Genomic DNA, 18,957 nt, shown 5'->3' with positions numbered 1-18,957 from the left:
AACCTGAGGGCCCTACGTCAGGGCCTGGTCTGTGGCCGACTACCAAAGAACACCTATGAGGTGAGCGGAGACCGGCACCTTGCGTGGCTTTAAGTTGAGAGGAGCAAAGGATAAAGCAGATGTGCGGGGCTGGTTTATTTATACAGATGTTGGTGAGTGTTTAATTTAAGTTTAGTTTAGAGATACAGCACAGAAACAGCACAGAACTTGAGTCCGCACCGACCAGCGACCTCCGCACACTTAAGGGCCTGTCCCACTTTCACGACCTAATTCACGACCTCTGCCGAGTTTGCCCTTGACTCGTACTCACAGCATGGTCGTCACGAGGTCGTAGGTAGGCCGTAGGTAGGCCGCAGCAGGCCGTGATGCCAGGCGTAGGTACTCGCGGCATCAAGTAGGTCGGGGCGTTTTTTCAACTTGATGAAAAATGTCCACGAGTAAAAAAAGATTGTGAATTAAGTCATGAAAGTGAGACAGGCCCTTAACACTACCCTACACACGCTGGGGACAATTTACACATATACCAAGCCGATTCACCTACAAACCTGTACCCCTTTGTGGGAGGAAAGTGAAGATCTCGGAGAAAACACAAGCGGGTCACGGGGAGAACGTACAAACTCCGTACAGACAGCACCCGTAGTCGGGATCGAACCTGGGTCTCTGGCGCTGTGAGCTCTATAAAGCAGCAACTCTACCGCTGCGCCAATGTGCCACCTGGTGGTGGAGGCCGATACATTAGTTGCATTTAGTATAGTGTTGTTTTATTGTCACGTGTTCCGATGTACAGTGAAAAGCTTTTGTTGCGTGCTAACCAGTCAGCGGCAGGGCAATGAATGGTTACAATCCAGCCGGCCACAGTGTACACATACATGATGAGGGAAAATAACGCCTAGTGCAAGATAAAGCCCAGTCGCGTCCAATCAAAGATAGTCCGAGGGTCTCCAATGAGGTAGATCGTGGCTCAGGGCCACTGCAGATGCTGGAAATCTGAAATAATAATCCAGAAAATACTCAGCCTGTCAGGCAGCAGCTCTGGAAAGAGCAACACCCCCAGTTCCTTTACCCCTCCCTCAAACTCCCCCCCTCCTACCTCCCTCCCCCACCCCCCCTCTCTCCCCCCCCCCTCTCCCCCCCACCCCCTCTCTCCCCACCCTCCTCTCTCCCCCACCCCTCTCTCTCTCGCTCTCTCCCCCACCTCTCTCTCTCTCCCCCACCCCTCTCTCACCCACCCCTCTCTCCCCCACCCCTCTCTCCCCAATGAATTCTCCCCCATCCCCCTCTCTCTCCCCATCCCTCTCTCCCCACCCCCTCTCTCCCCCCACTCCCCTTTCCCCTCTCTATCTCCCTCCCCACCCCACCCCTCTCTCCTCCCCCCTCACATCACCCAACCCCTTGTACCCGTACGGGGTGCCAATGAATTGTTGCGGACAGTTTTAATCCTCTCTCTCTCCGTCTCTCTCCCTCTCCCTCTCCTCCCTCCCTCCCTCCCTCTCTCTCTCTCCTCTCTCTCCTCTCTCTCTCTCTCTCCCTTTTTCTCTTCCTCCACAATCTTCGCCCCCCCCTCTGTAAACGCTGTCTGCAGCACGTCGCTGCAGTGATGCAGGGTTACGGGGAGCTGCAGCAGGAGCGCCTGTGCAGCCTGGTGAAGAGCTACAGCAGCTTTGTGCGGAGCTGGGAGGCGGTGCGGAGGACCAGCGCAGAGGGACCCCCCCCTCGGCCCCTGGCGACAAGGATGGAGGCTCTCCACAGGCAGGTGAGGAACCCCTGGTGAAGTCGTGGACTTGGAGTCAGAGAGTGAAACGTCACCTATTCCTTTCCTCCAGAGATGATGCTTGACCCGCTGAGTTCCTCCAGCATTTTGTGTCTAACACAACTAAGTTGTTCCGTCAGCAACCACGTGGCAGTTTAGTTATTTGTCCCATGAACAGTGGCAAGCTTTCGCTGCGTGCTAGCCAGTTAGCGGAAACACTTGTAGTTATTGTCGACAGACCCAAAGTGCTGGAGTAACTCAGTAGGTCATGCAGCATCTCTGGAGAAAAGTAATAGACAACAGACAATAGGTGCAGGAGTAGGCCAATCGGCCCTTCGAGCCAGCACCGCCATTCAATGTGATCATGGCTGATCATCTACAATCAGTGACCCGTTCCTGCCTTCTCCCCATATCCCCTGACTCCGCTATCTTTAAGAGCCCTATCTAGCTCTCTCTTGAAAGTAACCAGAGAACCTGCCTCCACCGCCCTCTGAGGCAGAGAATTCCACAAACTCGCAACTCTCTGTGAAGAAAAAGTGTTTCCTCATCTCTGTTCTAAACGGCTTACCCCTTATTCTTAAACTGTGGCCCCTGGTTCTGGACTCCCCCAACATCGGGAACACGTTTCCTGCCTCTAGCGTGTACAAACCCTTAATAATCTTATATGTTTCAGTAGGATATCCTCTCATCCTTCTAAACTCCAGAAGTTTTGGGTTGAGACCCTTCTTCAGATTGAGACCTTGAGGAGATCTTGCAGTGGAGTGGACAAAAAGGTGGAGGGAGGAACTGCAGATGCTGGTTTAAACCAGAGGAACAAATATTGTTAGTTGCCTTGGACTCGGTCTACTCTGAAATAACACAATATTGACAAGAACAGCTTGATCAGGGGTCAGCGCAGTGGTAGAGTTGCTGCCTTACAGCACCAAAGACCAGGATTCCATCCTGACTACGGGTGTTTGTCTGTACCGAGTTTGTTCGTTGACCAGGTGGGTTTTCGCCAGGTGCTCCGGTTTCCTCCCACACTCCAAAGACGTACAGGTTTGTAGGCTAATTGGCTTGGCATAAATGTAAGTTGTCCCTCGTGGGTGTAGGATAGTGTTAATGTGCGGGGAGTGCGGACTCGGTGCGGACTCGGTGGGCCGAAGGGCCTGTTTCCGCGCTGTATCTCTAAACCAAACTAAACTAAACTTGCCTCATCTGTATCAAGCTATTACCTGAAGATGGGTCTCGACCCGAAACGTCACCCATTCCTTCTCTCCAGAGATGCTGCCTGCCCCGCTGAGTTACTCCAGCATTTTGTGTCTGTCTTCAGTGTAAAGCAGCATCTGCAGTTCCTTCTTACACGACTAACGCAGTGATTCCCTCCCCAGAAAGCGCGGTGCTGGTGCAGGGTGAACAGCAGGTATTCCGAGCGCCGCCTGCAGCTGGCTGCCCTACTCACCAGCACACTGAAGCAGGTGGAAGCAGAGTCTGGCATCTTCCTCATCAAACCTGTCGTCTCCTGGCAGGGAAGGTAACCTGAGAACAAATCCCTGGGAACTCCACAGCCCATCGATGAGGATCAGCGGGAGCAAGTGGGACGGGGTGGGGGGGTGCAGGGAGCTGGTGTCTGGACCTGGGGCTGTCCCACTTTCAAGACCCAATTCACGACCTCTGCCGAGTTTGCCCTTGACTCGTACTCGCAGCATGGTCGTCACGAGGTCGTAGCAGGCCGTGATGCTGTGTCGTAGGTACTCGTGGCATCATGTAGGACTTGCATGATGAAAAATGTCCACGTATAAATAAGGTGGTGAAAGTGTGACAGGCCCTTTACTCTGTATGTGGGGTCACCAGGCATCACAGTTTAAGAATAAGTTGTAGGCCATTTTGGACTGGGATGAGGAAAACCTTTTTCAGCCAGAGAGTTGTGAATCTGTGGAATTCTCTGCCCCAGAAGGCAGTGGAGGCCAATTCACTGGATGTTTTCAAGAGGGAGCTAGATTTAGCTCTTAGGGTTAATGGGATCAAGGTATATGTGGAGGGCAGGAACAGGCTACTGATTTTAGATGATCAGCCATGATGATATTGAATGGCGATGCTGGCTCGAAGGGCTGAATGGCCTACGCCTGCACCTATTGTTCCACGTTTCTATCTTTTATGTTTCTATGTAGGGAGAAAGTGCAGGAACTGGTTGTAACAGAATACAGACATAAAAGGTGATTGTAGCTGACACGATGGCTCAGCGGTAGAGTTGCTGCCTCACAGCGCCAGAGGGCCCGGGTTCGATCCCGACTATGGGTGCTGTCTGTACAGAGTTTGCACGTTCTCCCCGTGACCTGTGTGGGTTTTCTCTGGGAGCTCCGGTTTCCTCCCACACTCCAAAGACAATAGACAATAGGTGCAGGAGTCGGTCATTCAGCCCTTCGAGCCAACATCACCATTCAATGTGATCATGGCTGATCATCCCCAATCAGTACCCCGTTCCTGCCTTCTCCCCATATCCCCTGGCTCCGCTATTTTTAAGAGCCCTATCTAGCTCTCTCTTGAAAGCATCCAGAGAACCTGCCTCCACCACCCTCTGAGGCAGAGAATTCCACAGACTCACAACTCTCTGTGAGAAAAAGTGTTTCCTCGTCTCCGTTCTAAATGGCTTACTCCTTATTCTTAAACTGTGGCCCCTGGTTCTGGACTCCCCCAACATAGGGAACATGTGTCCTGCCTCTAGTGTGTCCAAGCCCTTAACAATCTTATATGTTTCAATGAGATCCCGTCTCATCCTTCCAAACTCCAGAGTGTACAAGCCCAGCTGCTCCATTCTCTCGGCATATGACAGTCCCGCCATCCCGGGAATTAACCTTGTACAGGTTTGTTGGTTACTAGGATTGGGTATAAATGTCAATTGTCCCTAGCGTGTGTAGGATAGTGTTAGTGTTCGGGGATCGCTGGTCAGCGCGAACTCGATGGGCCGAAGAGCCTGTGTCCGTGCGGTATCTCTGAACCAAACTATCAATGAATCATTGGAGGTTTACAAAAATGCTGGAGAAACTCAGCGGGTGCGGCAGCATCTATGGAGCGAAGGAAATAGGCAACGTTTCATCCCGAAACCCTTCGGGTTTCGACCCAAAACGTTGCCTATTTCCTTTGGGTTTCGTCCCGAAACGTTGCCTATTTCCTTTGGGTTTCGTCCCGAAACTTTGCCTATTTCCTTCGCTCCATAGATGATGCCTCACCCGCTGAGTTTCTCCAGCATTTTTGTCTCCCTTCGATTTGCAGTTCCTTCTTAAACATTGAATCCTTGGCGTTTTGGTTTTAGATTGGAGTCCATGAGCAAGATTGGCACATGCAGGAAGGAGCTGGTCAGGAAAGGCCGGGCTAGTACATTGCCCACCGCGTGCTCCCCTGCTGAGGACGGACTGACTGGAGGTGAAGAGATCTCGGGGCAGGTACGCTGATCGTGAGTTCGATTCCCAGTCTGAGACTTGAGCATCGCAGGCAGACACGAAATGCTGGAGTAACTCAGCGGGACAGGCAGCGTCTCCAGAGTGAAAGAATGGGTGACGTTTCGAGTCGAGACCCTCCTTCAGACATCACTCTTGAGCATCACATCCACGTTGATGAGGGTGTGAGGGTAAAATTGATGCATAAGTTCATAAGTGATAGGCCATTCGACCCATCAAGTCTATTCCGCCCATTCAATCGTGGCTGATCTATCTTTCCCTCCTAACCCAATTCTCCTGCCTTCTCCCCATAGCCTCCGACACACCAAAGAAGTTCTCCCCATTCTGACTCTAATGCCCCTGTCCCACTTAGGAAACCTGAAGGGAAACCTCTGGAGACTTTGCGCCCCACCCAAGGTTTCCGTGCGGTTCCAGGAGGTTTTTGTCAGTCTCCCTACCTGCTTCCACTACCTGCAACCTCCGGCAACCACCTGCAACCTCGGGGAACTGCTCGGAAACCTTGGGTGGGGCGCAAAGTTTCCTTTCAGGTTTCCCAAGTGGGACAGGGGCATTACGAGTCATTAAAGAATATTTTCAGAGGAAGTGCGTAGAAAGGAACAGCAGATGCTGGTTTACATCAAATATAGACACAAAGTGCTGGAGTAACTCAGCGGGTCAGGCAGCATCTCCGGAGGAAAAGGATGGGTGTCGTCTCGTGTCGGGACACCTTCTGTCTGAAGACTCGAAACATCACCCATCCATATTCTCCAGAACTGCTGACTCTCTCCAGCATTTAGTGTCCATCTTCCATTACATGCCAGGCCTTGTCATGAGCGTCCTCTCTTGTATATCTGCTCCATAAATGTCAGGTGTGAGGAAGAGAGGAGTGAGTTTGTTTGCGAAGGAGAGATGGATTGAAGAGAGAGTAAGGGAGGAAAATGTCAGTCCTACAAAAAGCATGGGATAGATTTTGAATAGGGGGCTTCATTGGGGACACAGTAAAAACATAGAAACATAGAAAATAGGTGCAGGAGTAGGCCATTCGGCCCTTCGAGCCAGCACCGCCATTCCATATGATTATGGCTGATCATCCAAAATCAGTACCCCGTTCCTGCTTTCTCCCCATATCCCTTGATTCCATTAGCCCCAAGAGCTATAACTGACTCTCTCTTGAATACATCTAGTGAATTATCCTCCACTTCTGTGGCAGAGGATTCACAACTCTTTGGGTGAAAAGGTTTTTTCCTCATCTCAGCCCTAAATGGCCTCCCCTTATTCTTAAACTGTGACCCCTGGTTCTGGACTCCCCCAACATCGGGAACATTTTCAACTACGTCAACCGCCTCAACTTCTCTACTCCCCTGTCTCACTCCAATCTCTCCCCCCCTGAACACACTGCCATTGAATCACTCCGCAAAAACCCAGATTGGGTCATCAAACCAGCCGACAAGGGAGGTGCCGTGGTAGTCTGGCGCGTTGATCTCTACAAAGCTGAGGCCACGCGCCAACTCTCGGACACCTCCTCCTACTTACCCTTGGACCATGACCCCACTGATGAGCACCAGGCCACCATATCTAGCACCATCACCGACTTCATCAATTCCCACGCCCTGCCCGACATAGCTTCCAACCTCATCGTTCCCCAGCCCCGCACGGCCCGTTTTTACCTTCTCCCCAAAATCCACAAACCCGGCTCTCCCGGCAGACCCATTGTCTCTGCTTGTTCGTGCCCCACCGAACTCATCTCCACATACCTTGACTCCATACTATCCCCCTTGGTCAAATCCCTTCCCACCTATGTTCAAGACACCTCAGACACTCTCCGCCGCCTCTGCGCATTCCACTCTCTAGGCCCTCACCCCCGCATCTTCACCATGGATGTCCAGTCACTCTACACCTCCATCCCCCACCAGGATGGCCTCAAAGCCCTCCAGTTCTTCCTCGACCAGAGGAGCAACCTATACCCAGCCACTGACACTCTCCTCCGTCTAGCGGAGTTGGTCCTCACCCTCAACAACTTTACGTTTGACTCCTCCCATTTCCTCCAAACACAAGGCGTAGCTATGGGCACACGCATGGGCCCCAGCTACGCCTGCCTCTTTGTCGGGTATGTTGAACAATCCTTGTTCAATACGTACCAGGGCCCCATCCCCGACCTCTACCTCCGTTACATTGACGACAGCTTTGGGGCCACCTCCTGCACCTACACACAACTGACTGACTTCATCCACTTCACCACCAACTTCCATCCGGCATTCCAATACACCTGGACCATTTCCGACACTTCCCTACCATTCCTTGACCTCACCATCTCCATCGCAGGGGACAGACTTCTGACCAACATACACTACAAACCCACCGAGTCACATGGCTATCTGGACTACACGTCTTCCCACTCTGCCCCCTGTAAAGACTCCATCCCCTACTCCCAATTCCTCTGCCTACACCGCATCTGCTCCCAGGATGAGACGTTCCACACCAGGGCATCGGAAATGTCCTCGTTCTTCAGGGAACGGGGATTCCCCTCCGCCACCATAGATGAGGCTCGCACCAGGGTCTCATCCATACCCCGCAACACTGCTCTCTCTCCCCATCCCCGCACTCGCAACAAGGGCAGAGTCCCCCTAGTCCTCACCTTTCACCCCACCAGCCGGCAAATACAACAAATAATCCTCCGCCATTTCCGCCACCTCCAACGTTACCCCGCCACTCGCCACATCTTCCCATCTCCCCCTATGTCTGCCTTCCGCAAAGACCACTCCCTCCGCAACTCCCTTGTCAATTCTTCCCATCCCTCGCGTACCACCCCCTCCCCGGGCACTTTCCGTTGCAACCGCAAGAAATGCAACACCTGTCCCTTCACCTCCCCCCTCGACTCCATTCAAGGAACCAAGCAATCGTTCCAGGTGCGACAAAGGTTCACCTGTATCTCCTCCAACCTCATCTACTGCATCCGCTGCTCTAGATGTCAGCTGATTTACATTGGGGAGACTAAGCGGAGGTTGGGCGATCGTTCGGCGAACACCTCCGCTCGGTCCGCAAGAACCTACCTGAACTCCCGGTGGCTCAGCACTTCAACTCCCCCTCCCATTCCCAATCCGACCTCTCTGTCCTGGGACTCCTCCATTGCCAGAGTGAGCAACACTGGAAATTGGAGGAACAGCACCTCATATTCCGCCTGGGTTGCTTGCGTCCGGATGGCATGAACATTGAATTCTCCCAATTTTGCTAGCCCTTGCTGTCTCCTCCCCTTCCTTAACCCTCGAGCTGTCTCCTCCCATCCCCCCGCCCTCGGGCTCCTCCTCCTCTCTTTTTCCTTCCTTCTCCCCCACCCCCATCAGTCTGAAGAAGGGTTTCGGCCCGAAACGTCGCCTATTTCCTTTGCTCCATAGATGCTGCTGCACCCGCTGAGTTTCTCCAGCATTTTTGTGTACGTTCAGGACCATTTTTCCTGCATCTAGCCTATCCAATCCCTTAAGAAATTTATGTTTCTGTAAGATATCCTCTCATCCTTCTAAATTCCAGTGAATGAAAGCCCATTCTTTCATCATATGTCAGTCCCGCCATCCTGGGAATTAACCTGGTGAACCTATGGGTGCAGTGTAGGTAAGTGCAGCGTGTGTTGTTTTTTTTCCCCAGAGGTTGCATATCGCGAGCAGACTGCACGGTGAAACATGGCGGCACGGGAGCAAGACTCACCTGGAGCCGGTGGAGAGGGCAGAGGTCACGGGCAAGATCAGCCCCACTGCAACACCACGCCTCCCCCCGATTTGATGCATTGGCCCCCACCTCAACCAAAGTCAAGTAAGTGGAGCTACAAGTTACCTGCTCTAGTGAAGATGCACGGGATCGCAGATGCTGGAATTATGAACGTCACACACTGCTGGAGGAACTCAGCGGGTCAGGCAACATCTGACAAGAGTCAAAGTTATTTAATTGTCTTAAGTTTAGAAACTTTTTTTAGTTTCGGTTTGAGGTACAACGCGGAAACAGGCCCCTCAGCCACTGAGTCCGCGCCGACCAGCGATTCCCGCACATTAACTCACTAGGTACAATTTTACACTTTACACCAAACCAATTTACCTACAGACCTGTACGTCTTTGGAGTGTGGGAGGAAACCGAAGATCTCGGAGAAAACGCACGCAGGTCACGGGGAGAACGTACAAACTCCGGGCAGACAGCACCCGTAGTCGGGATCAAACACGGGTGTCCGGCGCTGCTAGGAGGGCCTGTTTCTACACTGTATCACTCTGTGACTCTATGACTTTAAGCTGACGAATCTGTGAAAGGAGAATTAACACAATCTGTGTAATATCTGTGGTTTGTCGACAGACCCGCTCCGATACAACGACCGAACGTTGACATCAACAAGGAAGTGCTCCCTCGAGTCAGAACAAGATCGTAGCCAATGAGGATGAAACGCTTCCTGGAGTCTAGGAACTTATTTGGACAGAGGCGGTATCGACGTGTGGGATGACTCTATATCAGTTGCCACGGGTGTAAAAATTCCATTGCAAAAGTAGCCGTAAAAGGGCCAACTTATAGAGATATGGAACAAAACATACATACATACAATATTTATTACATGTCATTTGAACCTTTTTAATTTAACTGTTAATTTATTGTTTTATTGTAAGTCTGTTTATTTATTTAAAGATACAAGCATGGAAACAGGCCCTTCGGCCCACCGAGTCCATGCTGACCATCGTTCAGACTAGTTCTATGTTATCCCACTCTTGCATCCACTCCCTACACACGAGGGGCGTTTCACAGAGGGCCAATCAACCCACAAACCCGCACTCCTTTGGGAGAAAACCAGAGCACCCGTGTGAAACCCACGTGGTCCCAGGTTGAACATGCAAACTCCAAGAGGACAGCACCCGAGCAGCTCTACCGGCTCTGTGGAAGTAAGAAGGAATTCTTATTTGCAGCCCCACAACACATATGTAAACATTGTGGGCAGAGTAGATGAGTTTAACTTGTAAACATGGAAAGACACAAAATGCTGGAGTGACTCAGCGGGTCTGGCAGCTTCCCTGGAGAACATGGATAGATGATTGGGACCCAAAACGTCACCTATGCTTGTTCTCCAGGTATGCTGCCTGACCTGCTGAGTTACTCCAGCATTTTGCATCTTTCCTTGGTTAAATGGCATCAGCAGTTCCTTGCTTCTACATTTGAATCATGTACAGCACAGGTATTGTGGACCGAAGGGCCTGTCCTCTTCTATATTTCAGAAAGAAATTCAGACACTTTATTCAGACAGAGTTTAAGATACAATTAGACAGGGACATGGATAGGGCAGGTTTAGAGGGTTATGGGCCAAATGCAGGCAAGTGGGACTAGTGTAGATGGGACATGTTGGTCAGTGTGGCCAAGTTGGGTCGAAGGGCCTATTTACACACTGTATGACTCTAAATGGGAGGAAACCGGAGTATCTTAGGGGAATCCAATGGGGGGGCCATAGTGAGAACATGCTGACTCCACACAGAGAAACATGCCATTAGACCCGAATAAAGAACACACTCTTAGTTCTAGATATGATTGTGATTATAACCCAAGGTTCAATCCAAGCCTGTGCACTTAGAGTCCTATCATAAACTCACAAATAACGTTAACCTCAGCACAAACCCTCCCCATCCTACATTATTCCTCACTATTATGTAAAAAATGTATCAGGCAACTGAACCATCCTACAACAACCAGAGAGCAGTGCTGAGCTATCTACCTCTTTGGTGACCCACAAACTATCCTTGATTGGACTGTTTAAGAAGGAAAAATTCTGAAGAAGGGTCTCCACCCCGAAACGTTACCTATTCCTTCGCTCCATAAATGCTGTCTCACCCGCTGAGTTTCTCCAGCATTTTTATCTCCCTTGACTGGACTGTGCTGGCTTGACCGTACACTAAACGTTATTCCCTTATCATGTATCTATATACTGTAAATGGATTTCAGGCTAGCTTCAACCTAGCTTCAGGTTCCTGGGAGTCAACATCTCTGATGACCTCTCTTGGACCCACAATACCTCAACTCTGGTCAAGAAGGCTCACCAGCGTCTCTTCTTCCTGAGGAGACTGAAGAAGGTCCATCTGTCTCCTCAGATCCTGGTGAACTTCTACCGCTGCACCATCAAGAGCATCCTTACCAACTGCATCACAGTATGGTATGGCAACTGCTCTGTCTCTGACCGGAAGGCATTGCAGAGGGTGGTGAAAATTGCCCAACGCATCACCGGTTCCTCGCTCCCCTCCATTGAGTCTGTCCAAAGCAAGCGTTGTCTGCGGAGGGCGCTCAGCATCGCCAAGGACTGCTCTCACCCCAACCATGGACTGTTTACCCTCCTACCATCCGGGAGGCGCTACAGGTCTCTCCGTTGCCGAACCAGCAGGTCGAGGAACAGCTTCTTCCCGGCGGCTGTCACTCTACTCAACAACGTACCTCGGTGACTGCCAATCACCACCCCCCCCCGGACACTTATTATTATTTATTCAAATCATTTGCTATGTCGCTCTTCCAGGGAGATGCTAATTGCATTTCGTTGTCTCTGTACTGTACACTGACAATGACAATTAAAATTGAATCTGAATCTGAATCTGAATCTTCATGTATTGTAATCATATATTGTCTTTCCGCTGACTGGTTAGCACGCAACCAAAAAGCTTTTCACTGTACCTCGGTACACGTGACAATAAACTAAACTGAAACTGACACTTGCAAATGTTTCTGTTTTTGGCGTGCGGGTGCTTTGGAAACGAACGACGTCACACTGGCAGAATGATTGCAATTCTGTGTGGGTTACCACGTGGGTGGAGATAAATGTGAAAGGCTGAAAAATCATCTTGGATTTGGTGGTGACTGCAGCTTTAATTTCTACTTGCATTGTTTTCAGAGGTTACATTATTATTCCGACACATGCCACGCAGCTACCTGAAATTGCTCAGTCGTGATTCAGGTGCTCACTCAGGAGCTAAGCAGCAGAAAGCTTCTGCAGCATTGGAAAGGGAAGTGAACATGTTATTCCTGATTGTGATTACCTCTATTAGGTAGCGTGGGTGTGAAGTGATTTCAGAAGTAATTTAACCTAATGTAACGTAGTCGGTTCCTTTCAACAATGCTGGAGATTCTGGGGGGGGGGGGGGGGGGGGGGGGAGGGTAGGGGGGGGGGGGGGGGGGGGGGGGGGTGGGAAAGTATCCTGCTAAACCTTCTGCAGGAAAAATGTTCCTGCTAAGTTCGAGACCCTTCTTGACCCTGAAGAAAGGTCTTGACCCGAAACGCTGCCCATTCCTTCTATCCGAAGATGCTGCCTGTCCCGCTGAGTCACTCCAGCATTTTATGTCTATCCAGTTTAAACTAGCATCTGCAGTTCCTTCCTACTACGGCGAGTAAAGACAGTTTAAGTTTTTACATAATAGTGAGGAGTAACAGCTATACGAGGAGGGCTTTTTAGATATCATATACATCCGTCAAGATTAGAAAAACAGTGATTATGAAATGAACGATTAATAATCAGGACAGTGGCACAGCGGTAGAGTTGCTGACTTAAGGGCCTGTCCCACTTGGCGATTTTTTCGGTGACTACCGGCGTCATAGCAGTGTCGCCAAAAGATTTTGAATATTTCAAAATCCAGCGGCAACAAAAAAAATGTTGCGACACTTGAAAAAAACATCTTGCGTCAATACGTCACCACGCGTGTCACGTCATGAATTTTTCGCTGACCTGATTCATCAGTCGCCGAAATAAATCGCCAAGTGGGACAGGCCCTTTGCAGCGCCAGAGACCCGGGTTCAATCCTGACCATGGGTGCTGTCTGTACGGAGTTTTCACGTTCTCCCTGTGGCCGTGTGGGTTTCCTCCAGTTTCCTCCCTCATTCCAAAGACGTGAGGTTTATAGGTTAATTGGCTTCAGTAAATTGTCCCCAGTGGGTGGAACATTGTCCCTTCTTGTGTAGAAACATAGAAACATAGAAATTAGGTGCAGGAGGAGTAGGCCATTCGGCCCTTCGAGCCTGCACCGCCATTCAATATGATCATGACTGACATCCAACTCAGTATCCCGTACTGCCTTCTCTCCATACCCTCTGTCCCCTTGGCCACAAGGGCCACATCTAACTCCCTCTTAAATATAGCCAATGAACTGGCCTCAACTACCCTCTGTGGCAGAGAGTTCCAGAGAGAACAGAACTAGTAGCTGGTCGGCACGGACTCAGTGGGACGAAGGGGCTGTCTCCACGCTGTATCTTTAAACTAAACTAAAGGTTAATGCAAGGTACACAAAAATGCTGGAGAAACTCAGCGGGTGCAGCAGCATCCATGGATGCTGCTGCACCCGCTGAGTTTCTCCAGCATTTTTGTGTACCTTCGATTTTCCAGCATCTGCAGTTCCTTCTCAAAGGTTAATGCACATGGGGGACACATCGCTATTTGCTGCATTGTGAATGACCAAACCAGTTCATTCAAAACAAAAAAACGGAGGAAACACTCAGCAGGTCAGGCGGTATGTGTGGAAAGAGAACCTGAGTTAATGATTGAATTTGGAGACCCTTTGACAAAAACGTTGCCTGTTCTGATGAAAGATCTTCAACGTGAAACATGAACTCTGTTCCGCTTCTCGCTGATGCCGCCTGACCCGCTGAGTATTTCCAGAATGTTCTGTTTTTATGTCAGATTTCCGGCACGCGCAGGGTTTTAAAAACGTTCACAATGGTGTCCAAGCCAAACAAGTCCTCTCAGCTCCGCATAGTTTACAACGCGAATCTCTGACAGTGTGGTGGGTTACAAACAAGAACTTCTTCCCACATCTCAAGATTTATATGTCAAATCGGCTGGGGCAATATGTGTGATATGTCTCACGCCTCTGTCTAGGTTAATGTAGCATCAATGAAGAAAGCCAATGTGACTTGACAACTAGCTCCTGTAGGGATTCGAACTTGTAAACCAAGCAACCCTGCGGGTGCTTCAATCACCAGTAATCTTACCAGTGACTTTGGATAAGATGCTGCAAGGAGCTATCAGAATGACACTCCATTTGCAAGTCCTTAGAAGAAAACCTTTGGACAGCTGAGGAAGTGTTCAGGAGACTTCATCACAAATCATATAGAACACAGAACAATACAGACACAAAATGCTGGAGTGACTCAGCGGGACAGGCAGCATCTCTGGAGAGAAGGAATGGGTGGCGTTTTGGGTTGAGACTCGAAACTCGAAACTCGAAAGGTCACCCTTTCTTCTCTCCAGAGATATCTCTCTACATCATCACCTTTATCTCTCATTTCCTTTTCCTGTGACTTTTAGCCAGAAGTGTCTCGACCTGAAACGTCACCCATTCCTCCTCTCCAGAGATGCTGCCTGTCCCGCTAAGTTACTCCAGCGTTTTGTGTCTAATTTTGATTTAAACCAGCTTCGGCAGTTCCTTCCTATGCAGAACAGTAAAGCACAGGAACAGGCCCTTGGGCCCACAGTATCTGTGGCAAACATGATGTCAATCTCATATCATCTGCTTTCATTCGCTCCATATCCTTACATTCCCTTCATATTAACATTGCAACCACCAACTAAGCTCTGAATTACAGTCTGAAGAAGGGTTTCGGCCCGAAACGTTGCCTATTTCCTTCGCTGCATAGATGCTGCTGCACCCGCTGAGTTTCTCCAGCTTTTTTGTGTACCTCTGAATTACATATTGACTTGATGGGCATTATTTTTGTTGGGGGAGTCCAGAACCAGGGGCCACAGTTTAACAGTAAGGGGTAGACCATTTAGAACGGAGACGAGGAAACACTTTTTTCACACAGAGAGTGGTGAGTCTGTGGAATTCTCTGCCTCAGAGAGCGGTGGAGGCCGGTTCTCTGGATACTTTCAAGAGATAGCTAGGTAGGACTCTGAAAGATAGCGGAGTCATAGAAACATAGAAAATAGGTGCAGGAGGAGGCCATTCGGCCCTTTGAGCTAGCACCGCCATTCATTGTGATCATGGCTGATCGTCAGGGGATATGGGGAGAACGCAGGAACGGGGTACTTTGGGGATGATCGGCCATGATTACATTGAATGGCGGTGCTGGCTCGAAGGGCCGAATGGCCTACTCCTGCACCTATTGTCTATCGTCTATTGTCTTTGCACTATTATTGATTGTTTGTTTTTTATACACTGAACTTTTTTGTTGTTTATTATAGTGTTTACAAAGTACCGCCTTTACATATTTGTGGTGCTGCTGCAAGTAAAGCCCCTGACCCACTGTACGAGGCAATTCCCGAGTTCTCCCGCGTTTTCCCCTGATTCGAACTCGGAGAATGTCCATAGCGGGTCCTTAGGAGTTTGTGGATGTCTGATGTCTGATAGTGGCTCGCAATGATCTAACTACGAGTAAAAAGTAATTTTTCATCATAAGTATTTTTGTCACACATGGACATTTTTTACAGGGATGAAAAAACGTCACGAGTTACCGGATGTCCCGAGTAGCTACCGTTACGAGCCGCTACGAGACATCCACGAACTCCTACGGACCCGCTACGGACATTCTCCGAGTTCGAATCAGGGGAAAACATGGGAGAACTTGTGAATTACCTAGTACAGTGGGACAGGGGCTTCAGAATTTCATTGTTCCGTTTCGGGGCATAAGACTGTAAAACAAGCTTGACTCTTATGAAAAGTCAGACATAGAAAACATATGTTATCCTCTATAGGTGGCAGAAGACAGTCCATGTAACAGCAGTGGGAATAGCTAGAGCTAAAATATAGGTCTGACTCCAAAGGAAATGTATGAACACATGTTAAATGAATGGACAATTCAGATGCTGGATTGAAAGAAAATATGAAGGCATTCCATCACAGACCATAGAAATCATACACCAACCAACCAACCGAGAACACATAAAAGGGGGATACAGAATAGTAACTGAGGGAATTGCAAAGTTGGATTATGGAAACTGCTAAGTTATAATGAATATGATTTGTCTTGTGGAATGTTATTGACCATAATGGATGTGGAGCGTGCCAGAACTGCAGACACTGGCTGCCGAGGCAATGTTCCAGGCATGCAAGTAGCTGAACAAATTATTCCAACAAAAAATGGACACAAAGTACTGGAGTAACTCAGCGGGTCAGGCAGCATCTTTAGTTGAATAATGTACCACTTCCCCAGCTGTGAATGGGGAAATACGTCAGGTTCAGAACTGCTGATCAGAAAACAAGAAACAAGAAACCCCCTCAGCCAAAGTGTTGATAGATATGTTTCATCTCTCAATCTTTTACACAAAAGAAGAGTTTCCCATAACAAGATTTAAAAGACGTGTAGGAAGGAACTGCAGATGCTGGTTTATACTGAAGATAGACACAAAGTGCTGAAGTAACTCAGCCGGTCAGGAAGCATCTCTGGAGAAAAATAATGGGCGATGATTCAGACTGGAGAAAGGTCCCGACCATCACCCGTCCTCTTTCTCCACAGATGCTGTCTGTCCCACTGTGTCTCCAGCAATTTTTGTCTATCTTCGGTGTGAATCAGCATCTGCAGATCCTTCCTATACAATATGTCAAATATTGCCCAAGTCTTTAAATTAAATTTATAATCTATGTAATATATGTATATCATGTATGTTACATAAGTATATAATCTATGGTATATTAGAATATAATAAATGATATATAAGAATATAATATATGGTACATAAGTATATGATAGAAACATAGAAAACAGGTGCAGGAGGAGGCCATTTGGCCCTTCGAGCCAGCACCGCCATTCATTGTGATCATGGCTGATCATCCACAATCAGTAACCCGTGCCTGCCTTCTCCCCATATCCCTTGACTCCACTGGCCCCCTGGAGCTCCATCTAACTCTCTTTTAAAATAATCCAGTGACTTGGCCTCTACTGCCTTCTGTGGCCGAGAATTCCACAAATTCACAACTCTCTGGCTGAAAAAGTGTTTTTCTCATCTCAGTTTGAAATGGCCTCACCTGTATTCTTAGACTGTGGCCCCTGATTCTGGACTCACCCAACATTGGGAACATTTTTCCTGCATCTAGCTTGTCCAGTCCTTATATAATTTGATATGTTTCTATAAGATTACCTCTCATCCTTCTAAATTCCAGTGAATACAAGCCCAGTCTTCCCAATCTTTCCTCAAATGACAGTCCCGCCATCCCAGGGATTAACCTCGTGAACGTACGTTGCACTGCCTCAATAGCAAGGATGTCCATCCTTCTTCAAATTAGGAGAGCAAAACTGCACACAATACTCCAGATGTGGTCTCACCAGGGCCCTGCACAACTGCAGAAGGACCTCTTTAATTCTCTACTCAAATCCTCTCGTTATAGCGGCCAACATGCCATTAGCATTCTTCACTGCCTGCTGTACCTGCATGTTTACTTTCAGTGACAGGTGTACAAGGTCTCTTTGCACTTCCCTTTTTCCTAATCTGACACCATTGAGATAATAATCAGCCTCCTTATTCTTTCTGCCAAAATGGATAACCTCACATTTATCTACATTATACTGCATCTGCCATGCAATTGCCCACTCACGCAACGTGTCCAAGTCACCCTGCAACCTCCTAGCATCCTCTTCGCTTTTCACACTGCCACCCAGCTAAGTGTCATCTTCAAATTTGCTAATGTTACTTTTAATCCCATTATCTAAATCATTAATATATATATTGGAAATAGTTGCGGCCCCAGCACCGAGCGTTGCGGCACTTCACTCACCATTGCCTGCCATTCTGACAGGGACCCGTTTATGCTTACTCTGTTTCCTATCTGCCAACCAATTCTCTATCCATGTCAATACCCTACCTCAAATACCATGTGCTCTAATTTTGCCCACTAATCTCCTGTGTGGGACCTTATCAAAGGCTTTCTGAAAGTCCAGATACACTACTTCCACTGGCTCTCCTTCATCCATTTTACTTGTCACATCCTCAAAAAATTCCAGAAGATTAGTCAAGCAGGAATACCCCTTCATGAATCCATGCTGACTTGGACCAATCCTTTTACTGCTATCCAAATGCCCCATTATTTACTTTAATAATTGACTCCAGCATCTTCCCCACCACCGATGTCAGGCTAACTGCTCTATAATTCCCCGTTTTCTCTCTCGTCCCTTTCTTGAAAAGTGGGATATCATTAGCTACAAACCAATTTAGCCCAAGATACGGGATGTCCCGGCTAATATGGGACAGTTGGCAACCCTACGTGAACCTCTGCCTCACCTGAAAGGACTATCGGGGGGGGGTATAAATATCATATTTTGGCGGTCTGAGGAACGACAACTGGGGTTTCCAATAGATCTTTATTCAAAAGTTCGATTTCCAGTATACAGGTTCTTCAGACACGTCTGCCCACAACGGTGGTCAGCGCGAAAGATTATAGAGCAGAGCAAGATAGACCACTCCTCCGAAATCCAATGGACTGATGTGTAGTACGTAACGGAACGTCATGGCCGCCATTTGTTTATGCCAAACGGGACATCTTTGGTAGCAGGGACAATCTGCTCTTACATCAGGTCACGGGGAAAAGCAAAGATACTAGAGGCTCCTCTAGTATCTTTGGGGGAAGAGGACGTTTCCTCCACTCCTGAGTTGATCCAGGACTGATTCTCGGACCCCCCGATACCAGATGAAGGCGGCCGGTGGGAGAGCCTCAAGCGTCTGCCCGCGGCTGTCGTTCCCGAGGCAGCGGGCAATGCTCCTCTAGTATCTTTAGTGTAATCCGTTCCAAACATTGATCTGCTCTATCATCTTTGGTGTAATCAGTGTTGTAGGGAACAATGTTTTATATAGCATCGATCACTTCACATATTT

At 48.8% G+C, this 18,957-nt stretch overlaps 1 protein-coding gene across 1 annotated transcript in view; it reads left to right on the top strand.

Annotated features, from left to right (window-relative positions):
- The window catches only part of LOC129713609 (uncharacterized), a 14,772-nt gene extending 2,912 nt beyond the window's left edge, over nt 1-11,860 (top strand). Inside the window, exons 3-8 of the mRNA XM_055662799.1 lie at nt 1-60; nt 1,583-1,753; nt 3,121-3,263; nt 5,043-5,172; nt 8,806-8,970; nt 9,500-11,860. The exon at nt 1-60 is cut by the window's left edge and continues 162 nt beyond it. Of these exons, the coding sequence (XP_055518774.1) occupies nt 1-60; nt 1,583-1,753; nt 3,121-3,263; nt 5,043-5,172; nt 8,806-8,940 (639 nt within the window). The 3' untranslated portion in view covers nt 8,941-8,970; nt 9,500-11,860. The remainder of the gene's footprint in view (nt 61-1,582; nt 1,754-3,120; nt 3,264-5,042; nt 5,173-8,805; nt 8,971-9,499) is intronic.
- Nucleotides 11,861-18,957: the final 7,097 nt, after the last annotated feature.

Source organism: Leucoraja erinacea, chromosome 36 (assembly GCF_028641065.1).
Source record: "Leucoraja erinacea ecotype New England chromosome 36, Leri_hhj_1, whole genome shotgun sequence".
NCBI lineage: Eukaryota > Metazoa > Chordata > Chondrichthyes > Rajiformes > Rajidae > Leucoraja > Leucoraja erinaceus.
The sequence above is the reverse complement of the archived record's forward strand: the minus strand, read 5'-3'. Positions and strand labels throughout refer to the sequence as shown.